Raw genomic sequence first — 25,095 nt, 5'->3', positions numbered from 1 at the left:
TGCGAGCCCCCTTCTTGGCACCGGGGCCTTGGGGCCACGCGAAGCCGCGCATGTTGAGGCCGTCTTGCACCCCATGCGCGATGTAGTGCAGGTTGAGTAGCGAGGCGGGGCTCAGCAGGGATGATGAAGATGATGATGGGTCGCCCTGCCGGGGACGCGATGCGCTCCTGCGGCTGCCGCTGCTCCTCTTCCTGCTGCTGCTCGACCGGCTCTTGCTCCGACCCTTGTTGCCTCGTCCCTTGGGAGGCTGCGAAGGAGACGATGGGGGAAGCCAACGTGAGGCCGCTGTGCACTCTGAAATCGTCGAGATTGGAAAAACTCGTTTGCTTCAGAAGTGCTTTTTTTTTGGTGCGTGCTTAAGTTTGTTGTCATTCCGCCGCACCTCCGTTTAGCGCGGTCGGCGACGTACGGTGCGAAAGAAGTTCAACGTACAGCAGTATGTACATCGAAGCTGAGAGCTGCGAGTGGAATTTGGAAGGCCGTCAGTTGTTTTAACAGATGTTGAGCCAAAACAAACAAAAGGCCAACAACGTCAAGCGGCCAGCAACAAACAGCAGTGTTATCAAAAGTTTGTAATGGATATGTAATTCACACTTGACAAAAACTGTAACCAGGTTATTATTCTTAAGAGCTTGGGGGTGGAGGCGGGGAAGAGACAATGATGGGGTGAGGGAATTCCAAAGTGGAGCAGTGCGAGGGAAGAAAAACCGAAAGAGAAGCGTTGTAGCATGGAGTGTGGTGAGCCGAGTGCGTGGTTGAGTAGTACATCAGTGTGTTGGTGAGCAAGTGTATGGGGAGCGGTAGTGTAGCGGTTAGCGCGCTGCGCTATGAACCTGGCGACCCGGGTTCGATTCCGGCTCACAGCCAACACCAGTGACGATTATCTGAACCGGTCCCGGGCCTCCCCTAGGTCGACTCAGCCTCAAATGAGTACCTGGTGCGGTGCGTAAAAACATCGCCACTAAGGAGACAAAGGCGGCCGGACGAGGTGCTGGCCACCCACCCCCTCGTGTACCGTTCCGGCCTTCATAGGTACTTGCCCCAACAGTCTATTCAGGTTATACGGGGGATCTTTGTCTTATTGTGACCTGCGGTGTGGAGGTGAGCGTGGTGGTTGAACACTGTATGAGACCAAACGACCTGGCAAGTGTCTTAGTCCTCAACATTGGGGGGAGAAATCAAGGGGCAAAGATCACGAGAAGAAGTCGCCATGGACATCTGTGAAAAGAGCTTCGTAAATCATCGGATTTATCCGGGATAAATCAATATTCTGAGAAGTGATGCTGAGGCGACTGCTCGCCGTGCTGTACAAAAAAAAAAGAGGAATCCAAAGTGGCCCAGAGGCACTCACCATCTGACTCCAGTCACATGCACCGTGGCTGGCTCCTCTGTGAGTCTGTGAAGACACCAGATCTCAGCAAGGCAGTCACTCTCTGAGGGGTTCACTCTCACAGGGGTTCACTCTCACAGGGGTTCACTCGGGGATACACATGGGATCACTCTCAGGGGGTCCCCTCACAAGGCTTCACTCTCATAGGGGTCCCCTCACAAGGATTCACTATCAGGGGTTCACTCACAGGGATATACACACACGGGTTCGCTCTGAAAGGGGTTCTCTCTCAGGTTCAATCTCACACGGGGTTCACTCTCAGGGGTTTAACTCACGGGGTTCACTCTCACAGGGGTTTAACTCACACGGGGTTCACTCTCACAGGGGTTCAACTCACACGGGGTTCACTCGCACAGGGGTTTAACTCACACGGGGTTCACTCTCACAGGGGTTTAACTCACACGGGTTCACTCTCACAGGGGTTTAACTCACACGGGTTCACTCTCACAGGGATTTAACTCACACGGGGTTCACTCTCACAGGGGTTCAACTCACACGGGGTTCACTCACAGGGGTTCAACTCACACGGGGTTCACTCTCAGGGGTTTAACTCACACGGGTTCACTCACAGGGGTTTAACTCACACGGGGTTCACTCTCACAGGGGTTTAACTCACACGGGGTTCACTCTCACAGGGGTTTAACTCACACGGGGTTCACTCTCACAGGGGTTTAACTCACACGGGGTTCACTCTCACAGGGGTTTAACTCACACGGGGTTCACTCTCACAGGGGTTTAACTCACACGGGGTTCACTCTCACAGGGGTTTAACTCACACGGGGTTCACTCTCACAGGGGTTTAACTCACACGGGTTCACTCTCACAGGGGTTTAACTCACACGGGTTCACTCTCACAGGGATTTAACTCACACGGGGTTCACTCGCACAGGGGTTCAACTCACACGGGGTTCACTCGCACAGGGGTTTAACTCACGGGGTTCACTCTCACAGGGGTTTAACTCACACGGGTTCACTCTCACAGGGGTTTAACTCACACGGGTTCACTCTCACAGGGATTTAACTCACGGGGTTCACTCTCACAGGGGTTTAACTCACACGGGGTTCACTCTCACAGGGGTTTAACTCACACGGGGTTCACTCTCAGGGATTTAACTCACACGGGGTTCACTCTCAGGGGTTTAACTCACACGGGGTTCACTCTCACAGGGGTTCAACTCACACGGGGTTCACTCACAGGGGTTTAACTCACACGGGGTTCACTCTCACAGGGGTTTAACTCACACGGGTTCACTCTCACAGGGATTTAACTCACACGGGGTTCACTCTCACAGGGGTTTAACTCACACGGGGTTCACTCTCACAGGGGTTTAACTCACACGGGGTTCACTCTCACAGGGGTTCAACTCACGGGGGTTCTCACAGGGGTTTAACTCACACGAGGTTCACTCTCACAGGGGTTCACTCTCACAGGGGTTTAACTCACACGGGTTCACTCTCACAGGGGTTCAACTCACGGGGGTTCTCACAGGGGTTTAACTCACACGAGGTTCACTCTCACAGGGGTTCACTCTCACAGGGGTTTAACTCACGGGGGTTCTCTCACGGGAACTCGCACGGGTGGCCGCTCTGAGGTTCTCGTCTCTGGCCGCGCTTCCCGTCGCCGTGGAAACCGGGGCGTGACTTGCGCCGAGAGACGACAACAACAGCCATACAACTACAGCCTAACTTAGCCTAACAGCCTAACTTAGCCTGACAACTACAGCCTAACTTAGCCTAACAGCCTAACTTAGCCTGACAACTACAGCCTAACTTAGCCTGACAACTACAGCCTAACTTAGCCTAACAGCCAAACTTAGCCTAACAACTACAGCTTAACTTAGCCTGACAACTACAGCCTAACTTGGCCTAACAACTACAGCCTAACTTAGCCTGACAACTACAGCCTAACTTAGCCTGACAACTACAGCCTAACTTAGCCTAACAGCCAAACTTAGCCTGACTACAGCCAAACTTAGCCTGACAACTACAGCCTAACTTAGCCTGACAACTACAGCCTAACTTAGCCTGACAACTACAGCCTAACTTAGCCTGACAACTACAGCCTAACTTAGCCTGACATCTACAGCCTAACTTAGCCTGACAACTACAGCCTAACTTAGCCTAACAGCCAAACTTAGCCTGACAACTACAGCCTAACTTAGCCTGACAACTACAGCCTAACTTAGCCTGACAACTACAGCCTAACTTAGCCTGACAACTACAGCCTAACTTAGCCTGACATCTACAGCCTAACTTAGCCTGACAACTACAGCCTAACTTAGCCTAACAGCCAAACTTAGCCTGACTACAGCCAAACTTAGCCTGACAACTACAGCCTAACTTAGCCTGACAACTACAGCCTAACTTAGCCTGACAACTACAGCCTAACTTAGCCTGACAACTACAGCCTAACGTAGACTCCTGACGACAGCCTAACTTAACACAGCCTGATAACTACAGCCTATCTTGCACTGCCTAACAACTACAGCCGATCTTACACAGCCCAACAATTTTATTTTCTAATCTCTTTATTACTTGTGAAGCGCTCCATGAAAACGTCATTGTGAAAGACGCGATTCTATGGACTGCAATACGCTTGACTTAGGGGCCGTCCATAAATGACGTCACGCACCTAGGGGGGGGGGGGGTCAGACATTTGTGACGATGTGTGACGAGGGGGGGAGGGGTTTGAGAAATGTGACGTCACATCAAAATGCGCAACTTTAAATAAATATAGACAACACGTTCTACTTAATTAAAGACTTAATGTTTTCTCCTACAACATCAGAGTGCAGCGCCACATTAAATACGCACTACAATGGCAATAGTTTAATGCGATTTGAAGCATGTTTTAATTGGGGGGGGGGGGCAGAGCTTTGTGACGTCATTTGAGGGGGGTCTGACTTTTTGTGACGCCGTGTGACGAGGGGGTGGCGGTCAAAAATCGTCCTAAATCGCGTGACGTCATTTATGGACGGCCCCTTAAAGCTTTCGTGACTGCAGGAATACATATCCTATGGGTCTTTCGGTAAAGCCACGTAGATTAAAAATATATATCACGACGTTTCGATCGCAACACAAGCAATCTCTCTCACCTGAAGACGATTGCTTGTGTTGCGATCGAAACGTCGTGATATTTTTTATTATTTTTCTATCTACGTGGTTTTACCGAAAGACCCATGGAATATGCAGTACGCTTGTTCGTGTCATTGTTTTTGTCTGTAACGCCATCGTGTCGCGGTTTGGGGCACTCCGCTACGAGCCCGGCGACCCGGGTTCGATTCCTACTCACGGCAAACACCGGTGACGATTATCTGAACCGGTCATGGGCCTCCGCTAGGTCGACTCAGCCTCAAATTAGTACCTGGTGCGGTGTGTAAGGGAGACAAAGGCGGTCGGGCGTGGTGCTGGCCACCCACACCCCCTCGTGCGCCGTTCCGGCCTTAATAGATGCTACTCGCTAACAGCCCTTGCCCCAACAGTCTGTGAAGGTTGTACGGGGGACCTTTGTAACGCCAGATGTGAAGACATTTCCCAGTGAGCTGCTTCGGCAGGTGAGGCTGCGTTGGGTGGGCAATGGAGCCCGCATGACCAAGCAGCACCTGTTTGACCGGACAGAGGCGGCTCAACGGGCACGACACGGGGCTAGAGAAGAGATGGAAGCTGATGCGGTAATCTCCATATATATAAAAGGCAAAGTTGTGAATGTGTCTGTTCAAAATGTTTAGCGTACTTTCCCGACATGCAACAAACTGGAAATTTGCCATGTGGGTACTTTCTAGACTGTACACCATGCAAAAATTAGAAAAAAACATTTTTTGGGGGGGGGGGGGAGCTCAATAATGCATTTATTTTTTTGCACGGCAAGTGAGCTGTGACGTCATATCTGTCATGTGACCCGCGCATGTGGAAGCGCAACGCATTGTAGTGTAGCGGTTAGCGCGCTGCACTACGAACCCGGCGACCCGAGTTCGATTCCCGCTCACGGCCACCACCGGTGCCGATTATTTTAATCGGTCCTGGGCCTCCCCTAGGTCGACTCAGCCTCAAACGACTAACTGCTGTGGTGCGTGAACATCGCCATTGGGGAGACAAAGGCGGCCGGGCGTGGTGGATCCAAGTCCCGGGCGAAGTTGGGTAGTACAGCTAGTAAGTAATATAACTTTTTTTTTAAAATACGCTTTAATGAAATGTACCGTACGAGTAATGGCAGAACTCCACGACTCCAGGAAGTGGCCCCGAAGCTTGCCATAACGTAAAGGACTGGTGATTTACAGCCAACGTCAGTTGAGCGTGGAAAATTAGACCCAAGCCGAAACATAACATATAAAAAAGAATGTTTTAAAATGCATGTTTTTTTTTATGATAGAATATGTAGTCATCAGTATGACATAAGTATGTCAAATTATTGGTTCTTTCGGTAAAGTCACATAGAAGGGAAACAAAATGATAAAAATATAAAACAATAAAATTATCACGACGTTTCGACTGCAACACAAGCAATCATCAGGTGTGAAAACCACAGCAAGAAAATTTGAAAAAAGTGGCGTTTTTTAACGTTAGCACCACGGAGAGCGATTTATCAGTTATTCAGATGGACGAGTCCATCTTTTCCGAACATAGATGTTTTATATTTTATTGTTTCCCTTCTACGTGACTTTACCGAAAGAACCAAGAATATGAATCCCTGCAGTCACGAAAGCTTTAAATCAAAATGTTATAAGATTGTCAAGTTTGCAGTCGATACCACATTGGGAAGTGAATTAAAATCGAGTTACAAGATTTGAGGATACAACGACAACAACAGAGAGCGTGAGTTAAATAAAAGCGTGTAAATAAATAAAAAGGATGTGGAGCTAAGCGGACTTGCCGAAGACCGGTACCAGCCGTGTCAACCTTTATGGAGGAGGCTCGTGAAGGACGCTGCTGCTACTGGACAGTTGGAGGCAGTCGCCCTCCAACAACAACGGAGGGCAGAGGAGCGACGCTCACAACAACGAGCGGAGCGCCGGGCGGTTAATATACAGCGAGTTGGCACAATAGGGGGGGCACAGGTGGTGCAGTCTGCCAGTCATCTCAGTCGGTCAACCCCCCATGGCAGCTGCTGGGTTATGTCCCGTGACCTCCTCACGTGGCTTCAAAGGGCATCGGGCCTGGCACCAGGTTCCGTTGTGACGTCATCACCACTTAGTGACGAACGGCGGCTGTTGGGCTGAGGTTTGTGAATAGAGGGGATGATGACGTCACGAGACGCGAAGGGACCAGGCGGGGTGGTGACGTCACGAGACCTGCGGTGGTGAGGTGGAGGGGTGGCGACGTCACGAAACGCGGAACGGGTCCGATGGTGATGGTGACGTAACGAGACCTGCGGTGGTGAGATGGAAGGAGTGATGACGTCACGAGACGCGGACGGAGCATGTGGGGTGGTGACGTCAGATACCTGCGGTGGTGAGGTGGAAAGGGGTGATGACGTCACACCATACTGGAGAGTTGAGAGGGATGATGGCGTCACGTGATACTAGTGTGAGTTATCTTGATTTGAAGCTTTCGTGACTGCAGGAATCCATACTCTTTGGTTCTTTCGGTAAAGTCACGTACAAGGTAAACAATAAAATAATAAAAACACAGAAACAATAAAATTATCTTCTACGTGACTTTACCGAAAGAACCAAGAATATGAATCCCTGCAGTCACGAAAGCTTTAAATCAAAATTTAGGGTGAGCAAGTGAAGAGAGGGAGTGACGTCAGGAGACGCGGGGGGGGGGGGGGTTCTGAGGAGAGGAGTTGATGACGTCACGCCGCACGGATGAGGTGGTGAATTATTGTAATTTATTTTCAGCGTACTGTATACATATGTAAAGGGTCCCGCCAGACGAGAGTCCGAGAGGCCGCACTTTTCTGTATTATCGCGCGAGCTCACGCCGCACGCCTCCACACCCGGCTCCGATGCCCTCCAAGAAGCGCCCCGATCGCCCCGCCTCGACCGGTGACGTCACCTCTATCTCCCTGGGCGTTGCCTCTCTCTCGCCCCGCCTTCTCTTGCCTTTTCCTCGTGACGTCATCGTAACACTCGTCACCTTCGGATCACGTGGGTATTTCTTACCCTCGGATCACCGAAGGGGTCATCCGTTGACCCCCCTCTCCCACCTCCCTGTACGCACGCGGACTTTTTACACCCCCCACAACTTATTCTTAGCTCTTTCGGTAAAGTCACGTTGAAGGGAAACAATAATATAATAAAATATATAGAAAACAATAAAAATTATCACGACGTTTCGACCATAACACACCGGATGACGATCGTTTGTGTTATGGTCGAAACGTGAGAATTTTTATTGTTTTATATATTTTTTATAATTTTATTGTTTCCCTTAAACGTAACTTTACCGAAAGAGCTAAGAATATGAATTACTGCAGTCACGAAAGCTTTAAATCAAAATTTAAACCCCCCACATCTTTCAAGTTGCATTTATTAGGTATAGCCCTGTGAGCCATGCGGCTCCTAAGTCGGGTGCAACCGCTGCAAAGTATGATCTGTATTTTGATTTAGTGTGCTGATCTTAAAGGTGCATTGAAAAATTTGATACTCCGACTGATGCTCCTGTTGTTGTGGAGTGACTCATGCAGCCAGATATGGCTGCAGGGTTTGGTGGTACATGTTGTTTATGTCGTTTATTGTGAAAACTCGGTCACAGTTAACTATGATCACTGTTACATTGCTTTTATGGCTTTATTTTGGTGATGTCGAAAATGTTTTTTTGGTTTGGCCATGTTTGTTGTAGTACGGAGTTAGACTGATGGCCTTAATCTAAGTTGTCTTGTGGTTGTTGTTGTTGTTTGACTTGCATCCCACTGGGATTTTTGCACACAGCGTTGGTGTACGGTGCTTTTTCAAGAATATTTTGCTGTTTTTTTCCTGTATTTTCTGTTTGTACAGTCACATAGTCACTTTAAGATGTTTTCTTGTTCATGTTTTTTTGTTTGTTGCGGTTGCACCCGATTCAAGAGCCGAATGGCTCACAGGGCTATACCAAATAAATGAAAACTGAAATGAAAAACAAACAAAATATGAACACAGAACATCCCAAAGCGACGACGCGCAATAGAAACATCCTGGAATAAGCCAACAAATCTTCAAAAAACATTAAAACGCTGTGTGCAAAAAATCCCAATGTGGTGCAAGTCAACAACAACAACATCCATAAGCCAATTTAGATTAACCATATGTCTTCGAATCACCAAAACAAAGCCCTCAAAACAATGTACTATAGTAATCATATGAACTGTGATTTAAATTCAACAATAAACGACATACATAACACGTACGACCAAACTTGCAGCCATAGCTGGCAGCACGACACTCCCAGTGTATGATCTGCGTACGCTTGACGCACCCCCCCGAATCCTATAGAACGGCCGATATTTAATCCACGCGGAAACGATCAAGGATACCTACTATAATCACTCAGGAATGTCCTTAACGCTCGTGACGTCACGTTGCATCGACCAGCCCCCCTAATTAATATTCATTAGCAGGTGCCGTCCTCAAAATGGACATCCCCCTCTCATTAATAATCATGAACGGCTGACGTGACTCCATATTGCGTAAGGGGGGGGGGGTGGCACCTGCCCCCCCCCCCAATGATCCGATCGAAATCCCTAATTTAGATCGGATCATTGGAGTTTATTAGTAACTAGCGGGAAGTACCCGGCGTTGCCCGAGGGTAAAATATATTTTAAAAAATCTCAAAAATTAAAAACATAACATATACAAATGAAAATAAAACTTTCATCATTACCTCATTAATTAAAAATAAACTAAAACCCAACGCGCGCCAAGATTCGATTATTTTAATCGCGCAAAGGAATCGAAGTTTGTAGATTTCTCGCCAGTCCTGTATGTGGGTTGACGCCACACACTTCATGGCAATTCCCCCCCCCCCCACAAAATACAAAAGTCTTTATTTATACGTTTTACATTGTGTACAGTATGGGAGCTAGCCACATGGTTAATTAAACGTTTGTTACCTATTCCCCCCCCCCCAGCCGCGCATTTGTGCGGGATACACGGCCTACGCGAAGGGTTGGGGAGAGATGCGTGACGTCAGCAGGCACACTTCGTAACGCTGCCGCATGCGGGTGACATGACAGAATTGTGACGTCACCGCTTACTTTACCGTGCAAAATATATGCATTATTGCGCACCCCTCCCCCCCCACAAAAAAATTCCAAAAGTGTATTTTTTAAAATAATTTTTGCATGGTGTACAGTCTGGAAAGTACCCACATGCCAAATTTCAAGTTTGTTGCACGTCGCGGAGTACGCTAAACATTTTGAACGGACACAATCACAAATTTCCCTTTTTATATATATAGAGATAAATCGGCATTTTGCGACACCCACTGCCACTGTATAGCATATTATTATGTGCCAGGGACGCTATGACATGATAGGACAATAGTCTGAGTCCATAATTGGCAACAAGTAACGGAAAAGCAGTTACTCACAGAATTGTGTGTAGTTGCGTATACAGTACACGACTTCCCTGAAGGCATTTACCTTCAGCGAGCGCGATGCCGATCACACAACGCGGTTCGAATTCGACCCTCGATCGATGGCTGTGCCATCGCCGCACACGCAAATAGGAGCTGTTAGTCCTTACTAACAACTCCTATTTGGGGGGTTGCGCCCCCTACCTGAAAATCCTGGCCATTGGATTACCCCCCCCCCTGCATTTTAAATACATTCTCCTGCAGAGGGAGCTGGTAGGAACGTTGGGTCGCTCGGTCAATGGCCAGGGTCAACGGCGGCACCACGTGGTGTATTCCGCAAATATGCCCGACCGTGAGAGCGGGCACAAGCCGGCGTGAGTAGGTTAAACGTTGAGTTTTATAAGGGCACCACGGGGTGACCAGCCCCTCCCCACCCTCCCCACCCCTCCCACCCAGCCCAACCCTCCCCTCCCAGCCCCTCCCCACCCTCCCCTCCCAGCCCCTCCCCACCCAGCCCCTCCCTACCCTCTCCTCTCCACCCAGCCCCACCCCTCCCACGTGGACAGACATCCACAGACATACACAATTAATCCCCTGCCTCCTGTGAATTAATCCCGGTTGGGCTTCCAGTCCACTACTTTTACTACCAGTATTATTTACCCAAGAATGTCAGTGTGTAACGCGCGTGACGTCACCCCACATCGAACAGCCCCCCTCATTAATGATAATGAACATGTGACGTCATCCACATGGACCCGCCCCTCATTAATAAGCATTAGCGGGTGACGTCACTCCACATCGAACAGCGCCCCTAATTAATAATCATGAACAGGTGACGTCCTCCAAATGGACACCCCCTCTCATTAATATTAATTAGCGGGTGACGTCACTCCACATGGGGGGGGCGAGGCTCCTCCTCCCCTCTTCTCGGCGTCAACTCACAACCCTCACTACAAAGACCGACCCCTCACGTCACGTGATCTCCGTAACGCTGTTGAGACATCAAAGTAAAAAGGATGTCGTGATAAACAAGGGATTATAACCTTGAAATGAAATAGGTCTGTGTCACCGCACCCTTACAAATTGCACACGCATTGATGCAATGAATATCTCACGTCGCGGTCTGCTTTTCGCTTGCAAGTTTCACATTTTACTGCAATACAGCCGTCCTTGGGACGGACAAAAGACTAGTAATGTACGAGTTATTTTAATACGTGCAACATCGTCATAGTTTTAGTTCTTGAAAAGTATTCAATGTTAATAATTAAGATGATGAATTAAGTTATTTTATATCTTGTCGATAATTGAGGATATTTAAAATACGTTTATTAAACGTGTTGTCTAATTAAAATCTTACGTAAAAACAAACACATCGTGCCATGTGGAAATTCACTTTTGCTGTAATCGTGGACGTGACGTCAGCCATACCGGCGTGCGATGACGAATGCACAGGTGAGGCGGGGGGGGGCGAGGCGATGCGGGGGGGGCGAGGTGAGGCGGGTGGGGGCTGAGGTAAGGGGGGGGTCAGGCGGGGGTGAGGTGGCTGCGGGGGCTCTTTACCCCCCCCCCAGCCCCTCATTCCCCCAATTCCCCTCCCCCCTGGCGCGCGCTCGTCATAGGGAGCCCGTGCGCATGCGCGCACCCCGCCATGTTTTGAGGGGGCCGTGATCGGGGAAGCGTCGGGGAAGCGGCGACGAAGCAGCGGAGGCGGCGGCGGCGGTAGCGGCGGCCCTCGGGAGACTCGCGGGGGGGGGAGCAGGACAGGCTGAGGGGGGTGGGGTGCCGGGGGCTGTTGTCAGGAGAAACGGGGGGGGGGGGTGTAAAAGGGAGGGGGGGGCGATCGGGGGAAGCAGCAGGAGGAGACGCAAACGTGGGGGGTGGTGGGGGGTGGTTGGGGGTCGTCGTCGCGAGAGAAGGGACGAGGAGGAGGAGGCTGAGCAGGGCCGTGGCGATCGGGGGCAGCAGGAGGCGGCGGAATCTGAAGCAGAAGTGAAGCAAGAAGAAGAAGCGGCAGGGCAACACGGCGGGTAGCGCGAGCATTCAGAGGGGGGGCATCAGGGCGTCGGAAGAAGCAGGGAAGCACGGGGTGAAGGCGGCGGCGGCGGCCACGTCTCGCCATGACGATCCTGCCCAAGAAGAAGCCCGAGAAGGAGGAGGCTGAGCGCGATGGCGCCGAGCTCCCGCACGGCCTCCGCCTCCCCGCAGGGCCCGAGGCGCGGGGCGCGCGGCCCCGGGGCCCCGCGGGCTCGTGGGCCGGCCCGGCCGCGCGGGACGAGCGCGGGGGGGACCGAGACCGCGGGGACCGCGTGGACCGAGATCGCGGCGGCGTCGTGGTAGTGGGGGTCTCCGGAGTGTCCGGGGTGTCCGGGGTGTCGGGGGTTCCCGGGGTGGCCGGTGTCCCCGGGGTAGGGCCCCGAGAGGCCCGCGCCGCCTACGAGGACGCCGAGAGCCTGGAGTGCGGCCCCAGCCACAGCAAGAGGAGGCACCGCGCATCCCCTCACAGGTCCTCCCGCAAGAGCCACAGGGCCAGCAGCCACCACCACGGGGGAGGAGGAGGAGGTGGTGGAGTTGGAGGAGGTGTAGGAGGCGTTGGCGGAGGTCCAGTGGGCCCGGGGGCTGTGGGCCAGAGAGCCTCGGCCTCCCCGCGTAGCGAGGAGCGAGGCCCCGGGGTGGTCGGAGGAGGTGGAGGAGATAGAGGAGGTGGAGGAGGATGTAACAGTGAAGATGAACATGAAGCCGGGGCCGGGCCCACCCAACAACAACAGCAGCAGCAACAACAGGACGCGCCGAGTGGGGAGCAGGTGTGTGGTGTGCGATGTGTGCCAACAGTAGGGGGCACAGCTGGTTCATCTGCCGGTCATCTCAGTCGGGTCAACCCATGGCACCTGGGTCTGTCGCGTGACCTGTCGGCGAGCCCTTGACGCTTCACGCGGCCTCGGCGTGCACCTAGCCTGGCACAACCGCCGTGGTGGCATCACCGCCATGCAGTGGCGAATGGCGGCTGCTGTTGTGTGATGTGGGGAGCGGTGGCGCAGTGATTGGTGCTAGAAGTGCGCTACCAAACCGGCGGACCGAGTTCGATGCCCTCTCACGGACAATAAATGCTGACGGTGAAGATCTAAAGCGGTCCCGGGCCTCCCCTAGTTCGACTCGGCCTTAAATGAGTACCTGGTGCGGTGTGTAAACATCTCCACTGGGTAGGGCCCATCCATTTAGTCCGTACACATGGAGGAGGGGGGGTAACCCAAACGCGTACGCTTGTGTATGGGGGGTCTACTGACAATGTACTCATAGGAAACGGAGGGGTGGTGAAGCCTCGATAATAATTTGTCTACATTGGCCTTCAAATGAGTTAGATGGTCCGGCGGTGGACTGTCTGTTTGCATAAACACGTGAATATTATTAATCCTTGATCGTTTCTGCGTCGATTAAATATCGGCCGTTCTATAGGATTCGGGGGAGGTGGGGGGAGGTGTCAGAAGTCAGCGTGAGTACAGGGAGGGAGGGGTGGAGGGGTCAAGTTTTGACAGATTTTTGCGACCTACTCAATGGATGGCCTCTAGACAAAAGCGCCCGAGCGTGGTGCTTGCCACCACCTGGTGTGCTGTCCCGGCCTTCATAGGTGCTGGCTAACAGCACTTGCCTTAACACTTTGTTAAGGCCACACGGTGGATCTTTTTCTTTGGTATGTGATGGAGTTGTGCTGTGTGGGTGTGGTATCTGGCAGTGGCATGGGTGGTTGTGGTTTACGTGGTGGTGGTATTGTCCTTGGTGTCATGTTTATGGTGTGGCAGCGTGGGGCTGGTCATGGAAGTTGAGTGGTTGTTTGGTTTAGTAGTGTGGCGAGTTTGTCCGGCTCGTTGATGTGGTTTCGTTGGTGGTGTCGCGGTGGGGGAGACACGGTTGTTTACATGGACACGTGTGTTCATTCGGCACATTGACGAAGTCCTTTCGAGGTCGCGGTGCTCACGAAGGCGATGTTTCCTCTCGGAGACACTGGCCATCGCTTCGTGTGCCACGGTGTTGATTTTCTGTTATTGTTCGGCGAGAAAAGCAACCCTCACCGAGACTTCGACTTTGTTTTTATCCTAGGAGGGTCTTGCTAAGTTTGCGCAGCAGGGGGCGATGATCGCGTTGCGTTCCCAGTTGCATAATTTGGGGTGGAGTGCCCTCTCGAATTGGGACAAATTTAGATCGTGACGCTGCGGCACACGGATGGCCACGTCTCCTTCGAACGATGCCACGAGACCTTTAACGTCCACCTTGAAGCAATGTTCCATCGCGGCTTTTTTGACTGTGCCCTTTTTTCGCTGTCGCTGGCCCCGCTGGACGTGTTGTGCCTTTTCGGCCCTGTGCTCGTCGACTGCGCGCAAAGCCTCCTTTTATTTATAGAGCCGCCTCATTCCTGGAAGGATGGGGCCGCCCGGGGGCTGAAGGGTTGTAGGTACAGGGTGCGTGCGTGTTTGTGTGCACGTGCACGGATGGCACATCGCCACTAGAGAGACAAAGGCGGTCGGGCGTGGTGCTGGCCACCGACCCCATAGTGTGCCGTGTCGGCCTTCTCATAAGTGCTCGTTAACAGCACTTGCCCAAACACTATGTCAAGGCTATACGGTGGATCTTTGTCTTTGTGTGTGCACAGATGGCTTTCACGTCGCCTTGCTCGTCAAATCAAGGTGTGAGTCGTGCTTGCCCTGGCATTTGGCTGGTCGTGCGGTGTCATCGGCGCAGGCTATGCCGTACGCTTGCACACGCGTGTCTCTTGTCACTGAAGTGTCAAGTGATATTTTGTTTAACCAGGTGAGCACTCAGAGACCACGATAGTCTCTCATTTTCAAGAGTGACCTGGGGAACAAAGCGGACAATATACGGTAACATAAAAAAGGTACAACGATGAAGCAAATAGAAATGGGAGAAACACCGACTCTATAGAAATGGAACCCAATTATCAAGTTGGCTTGGTTGGGGGTAGCCACACATACGAGGTTGAGGGCCGCTGTTGACGAGTAACAGGTGTTTGGCTGCGTTTGGGTTTGCTAACCTGAAATAGTGATCTGAGTAGCGCTTGCTTAAATGCCTTTGCCAACTCAAAGCGCCCTTTTGATCACATCCCATCGCAAACGATTCGAAGGTGACCCCCATTGACAGCTGTCCCTATGCCGGCACAAGGTGACTACTCGGCACCGGCAAGCAAGTGGGCAATTGTCGTCCAGTAGGGGGCAGCAATTGCATTGTATTTTGCCTAATTGAGTAGTTTGAGGTGGAATTTTTTTTTTAAATGGATCATGACAGCGACACACGATGGCCTGCTCATTCCGAACGACGTCACGGGGTATTAACGTTCACTGTGAGGTGAAGGAGACGGCACGTAGCATTACACATTACACACCGCATTATTAACCAGGGTGGTCTGCTGGATCCGAAGCGTGAACCACTGCCATAAGCGGTGAGCGTGCAACTGCTGGGCCGCGTCGCCAAACCCAGTGTGCAGCTGCTTCAACGTTGAAGGGGCTCCACTCGCGATCTGTCTTGCGCGACCGTAACATCGCAGCTTCCCAGCCAGCTTCCCTTACTTTGCACCGGGTCACAGTTGGGGGTGGGCGGGGAGTCTTGACGAGTCCCCACTCCCGTGTGCGCGCGCGTGCAGGGCGAGGCGTGGTTTGAGAACGTGCTGAAGGAGAATCAGGGTTTCATCATCAAGCGCATGTCAGAAGACGGAGCCTGCCTCTTCCGTGCTGTTGGTAAGTGGCAGAGCATTCGCCAGACATGAGCGGCTTCATTTGCCAGGCACCCCATAATGTCGGGAGAGGGTTCTTCCTTGCCTCTTAAGATCTGGCAGTTAACCAGCATGGATTCAAGCAAGCTTGCCCGCTGATTAAACCGGTCCAGAGTTTGCTTGTCTTGTTGAGCTCTAAGCTTGGAGAAGGCCTTGTTGTGGCTGATGGTTTGTGTAAGAAACACTTTTGTTCGTTTTTTTTCACGCGGAGAAACGAATATGCGAAGGGGACATTGCTTTTGTGTAGTCTTCTGCTGTATGGAATAGCAACTCGACATTGGTAGGTCGAGATGAGAGATTCAGTTAGGTACATCATCAGATGCGGAATTGACTTTTGTCTCGCCGAAAGGTCACTATAAAGGGCGACTATGTTCACGATGCGTTCCATTGTGTGAAGTATGTCCGCACGGCTGCAGAGTGGATTGTTGTGTCATCATCGCCACTCGTGCATCAGATGTGATCCACATCGCCCCCCTTGGGGAGTCCTGGTGTGGTTTAAGGTCACCCACTGCCGCCGGATTCGCCCTCAGGCAGGTTCTTTGGCGCTTGGATCTTCAGTCTGGCTCCTGTTTTTTTTTAACATCAACTCTGTCCAGAAGGGTCCTCTGCTGCTGCCCAGTGGTTCACTTGATTTTAGCCTGGGTCACGGTGAACTAAGAGTCAAAAGTATAGGTTGGGGCTGTAAAATAAATAAAAGATTATAGTCATACCCCCATTTACTTCTCCCCCTTTTACGTAATTTTGCAAATACGTCGTCAATGTATTAATGCCACTTCCTGGTTTGCGTCGCCTCAACCCACACATCGCTGACAGCATTAATCTTGTCTTATATCCGTCGCCTAAGTGTTTGCCTCCACCTAACTTCTAAATTGCTTCTATTTACATTGTTTCAATATTCGTCACACCTTCAAGAACGCATCCCGACATAAAGCGGAGTGTTACTGTACCAGTAACCACGTGAAAAAAAAAACGATTGCCAGGCAGCCGCACATATCGAAATGTCAAGCAACGAAAATACAATTGTAACATTTTTAAAATAAAATGCTATTTATAGTGCACACTATTTCACGGACATAAATGACTGTGGCTGCCGCACAGAGCCAAGCTCGGCGTAAATCAAAAGCTTGGCGAGAGAGGTGAGGCTCTAAGTGTCTCTTAAAATTCGGCGGAGATTGAGTGCCGCTGTGAATGTGCATCTGCAGCGAGATGGCGTTCCAGACGGAGGGGGCTTCCATGGGGAAACGACGCCCAGCAATGATGGTCCGGGTCCTTGGCGTAGAGAGGGAGGAGGTTGCGAGTAACGCAGTTGCTGCGGAGAGTTCTACCGTGGGGTGTAGTGCAGGGTGACGGTAGCGGAGAGAGATACGGTAGACAACCATAAGTAGAGCGGCAGTGTCACAGGCGGGCGATGTTGTAGCTTACCTTGCTGTTGACGATGATGGGAAGTCAGTGGAGTAGGGAGCGGAGCCCAAGTGAAGGAATCTAGCCGAGGATGACAGGTCTTGGAGGACAACGGGGGCGACATTGTTATGCTACTTTTGGCGTTGAGGTTACTCGACGAGGATCGAACAAGGACGGAGTGGCAACAGTCGATGAAACCTGACTAAGGTGCGGACGAGGATATTGGTTTTTTTCGGAGGGACGAGTGGACTCAATCGATGGAAGGGCCCTGAGGTGGCCAGATCTTAAGAATGCGGTTGGTGTGGCTGTCGGAAGGATAAGGTGGGGTTCAAGAGTGATGCCGAGGAACTTGATGTGGTCGGGAGTTTATGGACTGTAGAGCCAGAGATAAATATGCTTGAAGGGAGCTGGACGTGGTGAGACGTTGGACGATGCCGATGGGGCCGCCTTCGTATTTGGAAGCATCAATTGACAAACGAAGTGAGCGGTGGCAGTGCAACGGTTAACGCACTGGACTTGCAAGCCAGAGGTCGCCGGTTTGATTTGACAGTTGAATTAGTGGAACACGTTTCTGAGTAGGTGTGTGTTGGGCACAATACTTGAAGCACAAGATGTGGTCCACATCGCTTCACTGCTGAAATTTGCGGCACGCAGTGATTGGGCATGATTCCACGGTTTTTTTTTTTGGGATATCAGCCATGGTCATGTCTGTTGCCACTGTGTGCATCGTGTGTGTATCGTACGTGATGCATTGTGCTAATTGTGTCTGTGGATATTCTGTTTGCGTGTGTCGCATGTATGTCGTGTGTGCGCGTGGCGTCTATATTCGTGTGTCGTGCATGTTGCGTATACGTGTCTTTTTGTGCGTGTCGTGTGCGCATGACATGTGCGTGTGATGCGTGTCTCGTGTGGCGCGTGTGCATGTGGTATGGGTGTGCGTGCCGCATGTGCACGTATCGTGTGTGCCTGTTGTGTCGAGCAGCAGACCAAGTGTATGGGGACCAGGACATGCACGATGTCGTGCGCAAGCACTGTATGGATTACCTGGTGAGTGCCTCGCACCTGCAACTCTTCCATTCCTGGATTTTCGCACCAAAACAAAGGACACCGTAAAAAAAAAATTGTTTTATCTTTTGTAATACTATGAACTCCCATAAACCGTGACATTTGTTCATTTCAGATGAAAAACGCAGACTATTTCTCCAACTATGTCACGGAAGACTTTACGACGTACGTGAACAGAAAGCGCATGAACCACTGCCATGGCAACCACATCGAGATGCAAGCCATGGCGGAGATGTACAACCGCACATTCGAGGTGTACCAGTACAGCACAGGTGCTGCTCCCAAACCTGTCCGCTTCCTTGTTGGACTTGTTTTTACATTGTTGCCTGCAGGGTCGTCAAAAGTGTTGTTTCTGCATGACCGGTATTCAAATGAAAAATGAAAACCGATAAAAAACAAAAACGGTTAATACCGCGCACATAGAAACATCTAGAGCGATGGACATAACGCATTTTAGATTTGGAATTGAGAAACGGAGGAATGTGCCACAGCGGTGGCATGGTTACCAAATGGGACAATCTGGAGGTCGTGGGTTCGTTTCTACCTCTCGGCGCAGCAGTCAAACAATGGGGCCAAGATCCCTGCATTGCCCCTCTGTCGCCTGTGCCCACCCAGCAGCAGTGTACACGGGCAAGTCGGTTGGCAGGTCGAGCCCATCCGACGTTCATTACTAAACTTCCACAGGAAATGATTACCAGTGCCTGGCTCTCATTTGATGACCCAGTTCCCTCTTGCAAATGAGCCTCGTCCTGCTCTCTGGAGTTGCCACCTGGTTAAACAAATACAACTTGCATAATAGAGGTTTTTGGGTTAGATCGCGTAAATATATAAATGTGTCGTAAAAAAATTGCCACCACCCGACACAGCCAACTAGTAAGGGTTGTCACGTAAATAGGACATGCCAATTCGTCACTAGTACAGCACACCAGTGTGTTGGAGAGCCAAGCCACAACATTTACAAACTGAGTACGACGTTTCGCCAGTAATTACAATTAGCTTCATCATGCGACAGCCAGATTTGTGGAGAAGTCTTACTGTTTCGTTCCTTAACGTTACTCGAAACCATGGGGTTCTTTAAGAGGTGAAACGTTAACCAATGTCACTGTTAAGGGACTACTGTACTACATGTGTGCGTGTGTATATATACACACGTGTGTATGTGCAAGCGTTTGTGTGTATTTTGTATATACACGTGTCCTCACGTGTTTGCCTTGTACGCCCACTTAACACTCTGGTGGGACACCCTTGGGCACACGTTTTTACACCTCGAGGGATGTTCCTGGTGAAACATTTTAATATATATCGCAAAGCTGAGCCTGCTGGAGCGCACTTGATGCGTTGTACACGTTTTCTCACTGCCAAACGCCTATCGTGTTTCCTGCCACAGAACCAATCAACACGTTCCACAGCATTTACAGGACAGACAACGAGCCGATCCGTGTGAGCTATCACCAAAACGCGCACTACAACTCGGTCGTGAACCCCAACAAGGCCACCATCGGTGTGGGGCTGGGCCTGCCCTCCTTCAAACCTGGGGTAGGCCGCCATCTCTTCAACTTGAATTCACTGTGAACGGTTCTTAAAAGTGCTTTTTCCGAGCCAACGCTTGTGACGGGAAATTTATATGGAAAAAAAAAACTTGTTTACGCACAAGGTTCGATTTGTTGAGTCGTCTGAATATTTTCATGTTATTGCTCTTTGTAATTTTGATGACCCAGGTCTCTCTCGCAAGTGACTCCTCCTGGTCTCGAGTTTTCACCGCGTGGTTAAAACAAATAAACTTGACACTTGAAATGGGGTCTTCTGTTTGTTGGGCTGTGAGTTGACAATTTCTTTGCTCAGGCTTTCGCCACGCACTGCTGCAATTCAGGATGCCAGTAATACAGTTGGTGCATGGCGAAAGCTTGAGGAGAAATGCTCCACACGCAGACCAAGCTGAGAAACTTAATAAAAACACTGTTGCCGAGTTCAGGCCCAAAAGCACCGCACATCAAGCTGCTAGCAACGTAGTGCAATCTCATTCTGGCCACGCTACTCCTCGTAGGTCTGCAATTTCCTATGTACTTGGAACTTCTTTCGCACCGTACGTAGCCAGTCGTGCTAATCAGAGGTGTGGTAGAAGGAAAACATACTAAACGGGCCGCAAAAATGTGGTTTATAACAGCATGGGTCTCAAAAGTCTGACTGTACACGAGTTTCTTTGTGTTGGTGCAGAGTTTGTGCGGTAATGCGTTGTGTGTCGGTGTTATTTTTGATGGCTCTGTCGTGTGGCTGTGCCATCTTGTGGTGTAATGGGTGGTGCGGGTGGCATGTGGTGGTGTTTGTCCTGCCGTCGTGGTTGGTTGTGTGGTGTGATCGTGTGGTCGGGTGTTTGGGTTTGTGGCGGTGCACACCATAGAATGCAGATAAGACGCTCATGCAGAGCGCCATCAAAACGTCGGAGGAGTCTTGGATCGAGCAGCAGATGTTGGAGGACAAGAAGCGGGCAACCGACTGGGAGGCGACCAACGAGGCCATTGAGGAGCAGGTGGCCAGGGAGTCTTACCTGCAGTGGCTGCGCGAACACGAGAAGCAAGCCACACAGGTGCTTCCACTCACACTGCCACACAGGTGTCCACTCGTACCATCACCACCACGCAGGCGTGTATGCTGTGTTAGTGTGTGTGCTGTGTTAAGTGTGGGGAGCGGTAGCGCAGCGATTCGCGCGCTGCACTACGAACCCGGCAACCCGAGTTCAGTTCCGCTCATGCCCAATATCAGCGACGATGATCTGAACCGGTTCTGGGCCTTCCTTAGGTCGACTTGGCCTCAAATGAGTACCTGGTGTGATGCGTAAACATCGCCACTTGGGAGACAAAGGCGACCCGGCGTGGTGTTAGCCACCCACCCCCTCATGTCCCGTGCTGGCCTTCAGAGGCGCTCGCTAACAGCACTTGCCTCAATAGTCTAAGGCTATACGATGGAACTTGGCCTTTGTGTTGATGTGCGTTTGCGATGCCTGTACAATGCGTGGTGCGACGTCTCGTGCGACGTCGTGTGCTGCGTACACAGCCCAGGAAAGCCACCGCCACCTGCAGCTCGGCCACAGCAGCCGCTGCTGGGGTGGGGGGCGGGGGCCCTGCGGAGGAGAGTGGGGGCCGCTCGCCCCGGCCCCGCGTCGCGCTCTGCAGCTCCCCTGACCCCCCGGAGGCCACGGGCAGCGAGCCGGGGCCCAGGGGAGGGCCCTCCTCCGTGGGCCCTAAACCTCCCTCTCCCGGCCCATCCATCTACTCCAAGCCTCCCTCCCCGACTGCCGGTGAGCTCCTTACCCCCCCCCCATGTGTTTTTTATACACTTGCTGAGCACAGGCTCAAAAGCCAAAAACTATCAAGTGGCCAGCAACAAACAGCACTATTATACAAGTTGTAATAGATAAAGAGTTAACGCATCTCTTAAATTGAGCAAAGTTATTATTTGAAGAGCTTGGGAAAGTGACGATGGGAGAGAATTCTGAAGTGCAGCAGTGCCAGGGAAGACCCATAAAGAGAAGGGTTGTGACCTGCATTATGGTGAGTGCATTGGTGGATGCTTGAATGAGTGAAAGGATTTGTGAGTGGGTGGGTAGGTGGGTGGGCGAGTTGTGTTGTGACCTGCAATGTGGTGAACTGTGGATGAGACAACACAGTCTGGAAGCAGGCGGCGCTTAGTATTCATGGTTAATACACACCGCCACGGTATTAACGAGGACAGCCTGCCGGATTCGAGCTGTGAACGCGCCCCCGTGTGTCGCTTCTCCACGCGCCATCTCCGTTCCTAGACAGTAACGTGGCCGCTCGCTTTGCGCAGAAGCAACCATGTCGCGTGTGGCGCACGGGAGTTGCCATAACGACGCTCGTGTCCGTCGCGTGTGCAGGCACAAGCTCCCACGTGTACTCCCCACAGCCCTCGAGCAGCCAGGCCTTCACAGGCCTCCACGGGGCCGCGAGCCAGCCCCTCGACTCACGCACCGTCATGCAGCAGATGTCGCCGACGGCGTTCGGTGAGCCCGACATCTCCCTTGCTCTCACCTGCCCCCCCCGACCCCCTCGCCTGCTGCACATGTCAGGCTTGTATCACGGTGGCGAGATGTTCAGTACCTCGCCCGGTATACAGGTTGTGGGTTAAATCCCAACCCTGACGCCTGTATATTTGGAGTTTGCGTGTTCTCCCCGTGGTCGCGTGGATATTTCTCCGGGTCCTCCAGTTTTTCCCTCCCTCCACATTTAGAAACATGCATTAAAAGTATTTGGCTCTAAATTTCTCCATGATAAGCCACTTCGTTGAGCTACCATCTGTGGCCAGGTCGGTTCTAAATAAGAGCTATATAGCTCAATGGACCTTCCCTGATAAAAGAAAAAAGTTTATAGTTTTAGTTGACACGTCATTTGTACAAAACATGGTAATCATTTGTTGGCGCTGTAGTAATGTAAGCGGCTTAAATGCGTACGATGTGTGGGGGCTGCATGTGGGTGGTGTGTGGCAATTGTACATTGGTGAAGTGTAGCTGTGTGTTGGAGATGCGCAAGTGAAGTGTGTACTGGGAGTACTGTGGATGTGAGGGGGTGATTGTGTGCGATGGTATCAGTGCTGTGTTGAATGTGTGCAAGTGATGTCTGAAGTGAGTGTAATGTACGTGGGAGCTGTGTAATGTACGTGGGAGCTGTGTAATGTACGTGGGAGCTGTGTAACATGTCAGTGCTGTGTACCCACCTGCACGTTTCTGTACATCTCTGTTGTGTGTACGTGGATGTGTGTTGGGGATGCGTGTGCATGCATATTGACACTGCGCAGCTGGGGAGTGGTTAGCGCACTGCACTACGAGCCCGGCAACCCGAGTTCCATTCTCGCTCATGGCCAACACCAGTGCAGATTTATCTGAACCGGTCTTCGGCCTTCCATTGAACGACTCGGCCTCAAATAAGTATCTGGTGAAGTGTGTAAACATCGCCACTCGGGAGACACAGGCTGGCAACCCACCCCTCGTGTACCGTTCCGGCCTCCATAGCTACTCGCTAACAGTACTTGCCCCCACAGTCTGTTCAAGGCTATACAGGGGATCTTTGTTTTTGTTGACACTGCGCAGGTCTCACGGACTGGGAAGATGATGACATTCTGGCCTCGGTAATGGCTGCATCTCAGCAGGAATACCTGGACAGCCTGAGGAAGCATGCTGGGGGCCCCCCCCAGTCCCCCGGCAGTGTCCGTGCCCCCCCTTCGCCCGACAGCAGTTGATGGCAGCCCCCCTCCCCCAAAACGAACGCACTCCCTTCGGCCCCCCCGCGTGGCTTCACCAGTCCCCGCCCCCCAGGGCCTCATAGCAACGATCATAGCACACGGGAGCAACGCAAGAGAAAGCGGCACTTCCTGAGAACTTAACACAGCGACACTCGGGACACGGCGACAAATGAGACCGCGACACCTAGACAACGGCGACACCTGAGCACATTGACACCTAAGCACAGCAACAGTAGATGGTAGCACCCAGAGACACCCAGAGTTTCAGACACAGCAACACATAGACACGTACACAGTAACACAAACAGACACCTAGGCACACAGTTACACCTCGACAGTGATGCCGAAACCCACAGTGCCACTTGGGCACACAGTGATATTTACAAAGTGACACCTACTTAGCACAGTGACACGACACAGTTGACGCACTTCTCAGCGACACACACGTCCCCAGATACAGCCCAATAGCGCGTGGCTCCGTCTTGGAGCACCCTCTGGACACTTGATCGCTTCTGTTTGGGTCATCATCATTATTATTATACCTGTCACAGCATCGGGGCAAGTCGTCACTCGCTCCCCAGCAGGGACTTGTGGAATTGAGACTGATCGACAGTGCCAGACTTGGCGCCACAGAGCCCGTACGAGGAAAACTGGCAAACGGGTGGCTCGGCGGTCGAGCGCGCCAGCGGCTCGCAATCGAAGGTTCCGAGTTCAAATCTCGATTGGGGGGGGGTGCCTACTAAGTCCATCATCCCCCCCCCCCGGGGGCGATTAAAATGAGTACCGCATCGTGGGGAAGTCAACAGTGGTTGTGCTATGGGTGGACTCGGCCCCGCCATAGGAATGTGGAGTTTCCACTACTGGCTCGGGGGCTGTAAATGGGAGATGAGCACCATTTTAGCCTCGATGCTCACACGTGAGCAGAAATTAACTTTTCGACGATTAAAGGAAACGGGACGACTCGAGGCCATCCCTCCGGTACTAAGAGTAAACGGGAGCCAGCAACCCGTGCCGCTGCGTGGGCCGCGGCCTCTCGGCAACGTCGCCAGGACGGCCTTCGCCGCCGCCGCGTGGCTTCTCATTTTTTACCGTAGTCCGCCGTGTCACGTTAGTTAGATGTGTAACCAAAACTATTATTTTTATTATTAATGTACCTAAAATGACATACTTCACTTTCGGTATAGCCGATGTCTTCCTGTATTTTTTCATTGCTACCTGTATGTGAATGCTGAGGTGTTGCGTGACATTTCTGTAGGTGTCTTGTAGAACTAGAACAGTGGCCTGCGTCCTGTAGGATGGGCGAGTGGGCCTTGCTGACTCTACAGGTGCGCGGTTCCACAGCACGTCCGGCCCAGGCATTTCCCCTTCTTGCCAGTGCCGAGTGGCTGCTGGTGTTGACGGTGTTATAATCTGGAAGGCGAGGAACAGCTGTTATTGTACAACTTTGACTACTGTTCAAATACATGGTTAATTTCACGATGCTGTGAACGGTACCGATTTGTTGCGCAGAAACACTAAAAGGGCTGGCGGTACCGTGGTAAGACGCTGCGTGGATGTAAAAAGTCTTGGTCCGTCACGCGTGATTTATTCCACTATTGACTGCCCGACGCCGCTGCCTCCTCGCTCCCAAAATCGGCCGCTCTGCAGTGGGTGGTTGCTTCCCAGCTCCAAGTTTATGGGTCCACGTGTGGGTTTCCGTGCTGGTGAAATAGTTGAG

General features: G+C 51.7%; 1 protein-coding gene and 1 long non-coding RNA gene across 3 annotated transcripts; one reads left to right on the top strand and one right to left on the bottom strand.

The window, feature by feature from the left end:
* Positions 1–189: 189 nt before the first annotated feature.
* On the bottom strand, positions 190–7,063 carry LOC116947598 (uncharacterized). 2 transcript variants are annotated; one of them, XR_012945679.1, is made up of 4 exons: positions 6,831–7,063; positions 2,941–4,022; positions 1,352–1,396; positions 190–294 (listed from the first exon to the last, which is right to left on the bottom strand). It is a non-coding gene; the product is annotated as an uncharacterized LOC116947598 (long non-coding RNA). The 2 variants fall into 2 exon arrangements; XR_004403693.2 differs by lacking the exon at positions 190–294 and adding an exon at positions 1,035–1,088.
* Positions 7,064–11,766: 4,703 nt separating this feature from the next.
* Positions 11,767–24,854, top strand: OTUD5 (OTU deubiquitinase 5). Its single transcript, XM_032963538.2, has 9 exons — positions 11,767–12,684; positions 15,531–15,624; positions 18,043–18,107; positions 18,241–18,397; positions 19,513–19,661; positions 20,524–20,709; positions 21,177–21,420; positions 22,018–22,143; positions 23,227–24,854. The coding sequence occupies exons 1-9, from the start codon at positions 12,001–12,003 to the stop codon at positions 23,373–23,375; spliced, it is 1,854 nt and encodes a 617-aa protein (XP_032819429.1). The 5' UTR covers positions 11,767–12,000; the 3' UTR covers positions 23,376–24,854.
* Positions 24,855–25,095: the final 241 nt, after the last annotated feature.

This window comes from Petromyzon marinus, chromosome 30, assembly GCF_048934315.1.
Source record: "Petromyzon marinus isolate PM22_M1 ecotype Great Lakes invasive population chromosome 30, UKy_Petmar_22M1.pri1.0, whole genome shotgun sequence".
Lineage (NCBI taxonomy): Eukaryota > Metazoa > Chordata > Hyperoartia > Petromyzontiformes > Petromyzontidae > Petromyzon > Petromyzon marinus.
The sequence above is the reverse complement of the archived record's forward strand: the minus strand, read 5'-3'. Positions and strand labels throughout refer to the sequence as shown.

Bases quoted from the DNA above. Each gene is read 5' to 3' on its own strand.
- OTUD5 (XM_032963538.2), top strand. From the start codon at position 12,001: ATGACGATCCTGCCCAAGAAGAAGCCCGAGAAGGAGGAGGCTGAGCGC. The intron at 20,710-21,176 runs GTGCTTCCACTC...CTGCGTACACAG, and splicing joins ACGAGAAGCAAGCCACACAG to CCCAGGAAAGCCACCGCCAC. The intron at 21,421-22,017 runs GTGAGCTCCTTA...TCGCGTGTGCAG, and splicing joins GCCTCCCTCCCCGACTGCCG to GCACAAGCTCCCACGTGTAC.